The sequence below is a fragment of the Rhea pennata genome, chromosome 14, assembly GCF_028389875.1.
Source record: "Rhea pennata isolate bPtePen1 chromosome 14, bPtePen1.pri, whole genome shotgun sequence".
Taxonomy (NCBI): domain Eukaryota; kingdom Metazoa; phylum Chordata; class Aves; order Rheiformes; family Rheidae; genus Rhea; species Rhea pennata.
In genome coordinates, this window is record NC_084676.1 from 11,225,343 (window position 1) to 11,227,216 (window position 1,874).

General features: G+C 74.7%; 1 protein-coding gene across 2 annotated transcripts; it reads right to left on the bottom strand.

Moving 5' to 3' along the window:
• HAND1 (heart and neural crest derivatives expressed 1) lies at positions 1-1,445 on the bottom strand. 2 transcript variants are annotated; one of them, XM_062587232.1, is made up of 2 exons: positions 784-1,445; positions 1-223 (listed from the first exon to the last, which is right to left on the bottom strand). In XM_062587232.1, exons 1-2 carry the CDS (start codon positions 1,285-1,287, stop codon positions 125-127), a joined length of 603 nt encoding a protein of 200 aa, XP_062443216.1. In that variant the 5' UTR covers positions 1,288-1,445; the 3' UTR covers positions 1-124. The 2 variants fall into 2 exon arrangements, with proteins under 2 accessions (XP_062443216.1, XP_062443215.1); XM_062587231.1 differs by having other exon boundaries at positions 1-226; positions 784-1,438.
• Positions 1,446-1,874: the final 429 nt, after the last annotated feature.

The following is a 1,874-nucleotide window of genomic DNA, read 5'->3' on the forward strand; positions in this document are numbered from 1 at the left end:
GCGTCGCGCGTGGCCGCCCCCGCGGCTCCCGGGGCCGCGGCGAGCCGGGCCGGGCTGGGCCGGGCCGGGCTCTCCGCGACATTGCACAGGGAGGGGCGGGCGCCGCGGAGCCGTCGGGCCGCCCTCAGGGGTTCAGTTCCAGAGCCCAGACCTGCTGGGGCCAACCCGTCCGGCCCTTCAGCTTCTTCTCGCCGGCGCCTAAAGGCTGCGAGTAGGCTTCGGGCTGCTGCGGGAGAGGAGACGGAGGGGGGAAAGAGCGGTGAGGAGCAGAGCCTGCGACCCCGGCGCCAGCCCCGACCCTTCCCCCGGGGGCGGCGGGGCCCGCTTCTGCCTCCGCGGGGCCTCCGCCCGCGGCGGGGAAGCGCCGAGCCCGGCCGAGCCCGCGGCTCCAGGCGGTTTCTCTCCCGTTGCGTGTATCGCCGCGGCCCGAGGAAAAAGTTTTTTTTCCCCGCGTTGCAGCCCCGGGAAAAGCCGCCGTCCTTCCCGCGACGGCTCCCGACGCTGCCGCCCCGGGAGAGCGCCCGGGAGCCTGCGCCGCGCAGGGCCGCCGCGGGGGGTTCGCCGCCGACCCCCCCACCCCCTCGCCCCAGTGTTTCTCGCGGCAGAAAAGGCTCCAGCAGGGCTGGAAAGGCAGTTTTCCACCCGGCCCGGAGCGCAGCGTGCCCTCGGCAGCGCGGCCCGGGGGGCGCAGCGCGAAGGTGCCCGTGCCGGTGCCGGCCCCGACCCTTCTCCCCGGGGGAGCGGCGCGGCGGGTCCTGACCGCCGTCCCGGGGCGCTTCTTACCGTCTCCCGTTTCCTCTTGTTCTCCCTGCCGTCGGCCTTCTTGAGCTCGGCTTTGAAGCCCTCGGTGTCCCCGGGCTGGCTGTCCTTGGCCAGCACCTCCATCAGGTAGGCGATGTAGCTAGTGGCCAGGCGCAGGGTCTTGATCTTGGAGAGCTTGGTGTCGGCGGGCACGTTGGGGATGCACTCGCGGAGCTCGGCGAAGGCGCTGTTGATGCTCTCCGTCCTGCGGCGCTCCTTCTTGGGCCCGCCGACCCCTTTCCGCCTGCCCAGGCGGCCGCTGAGCGCCTCCAGCCGCGCCGGGCCCGCCGGGCCGAACTCGCTGGGGCCGTAGCTGGGGCTCTGCCCGGCGAGCTCGGGGGCCGCCTCGGCCGGGCTGAGCACCCAGCCGGGGAAGTAGGCGCGCTCCGGGTGGCACCGCGCCGCCGGCCCCAAGAGGAAGGGGTCGTGCAGCATGTGGTGGTGGTGGTGGTGGTGGTGGTGCTGGTAGCCCCCCACCAGGTTCATGGTCCGCCGCGCTGGCCCCGGGGGCCGCTCTCAGGAGCGCACCATGGCCGCGGCGGGCAGCGCGCCCCGCGGGCGGGCGGGCGGGCGCCGCTCCGGCGTGGGGCTGCGGTGGTGCCGGCTGCCTTTGGGCTTGGGTGTGCGCTCCTGCGTGTGTGTGTGTGTGTGTTTTTTTTTAACCCTTCTGGAGCCTCCCAGCCCTGCCTTTATATAGGGCCGGGCCCCCCCCCGCCGCGGAGCCAATGGGCAGGGGAGGATGCGCGGGGGCCCGGGGGGAGCGGGCCGGCGGAGGGGGCGTGCGCCGCGCTCCTCGCTCCGTTTATGCGGGCTCGCACCTCCGCCGCTGCTCGCCCTCGCCGCCCGCTTGCTCCCTGCTGCGGCGAGAAGCGGGTGAGGAGCAACCCGAGGGGGGACCGCAACCCCCTGCTCTGTCGCGCTTCGGTCCCCTCCACGCCCTGCCCCGCTGCCCCCATCCCGCCGCGGGCACCCGTCCCGCCGGAGCGGTGCCCCCTCTGTGGCCGCCCCACAGTGGGTAGCAGGAGGTGGCAGTGGTTACAGGGTAGTCATGGGCACCCCGGACCCCTGACAGG

What these genes read in the sequence shown, in the direction of transcription:
- HAND1 (XM_062587231.1), bottom strand. Translation starts at nt 1,287, where the DNA reads ATGAACCTGGTGGGGGGCTACCAGCACCACCACCACCACCACCACCAC. An exon ending in ACAAGAGGAAACGGGAGACG is followed by an intron (nt 227 to 783) that starts GTAAGAAGCGCC and finishes CCTCTCCCGCAG; the next exon opens with CAGCCCGAAGCCTACTCGCA.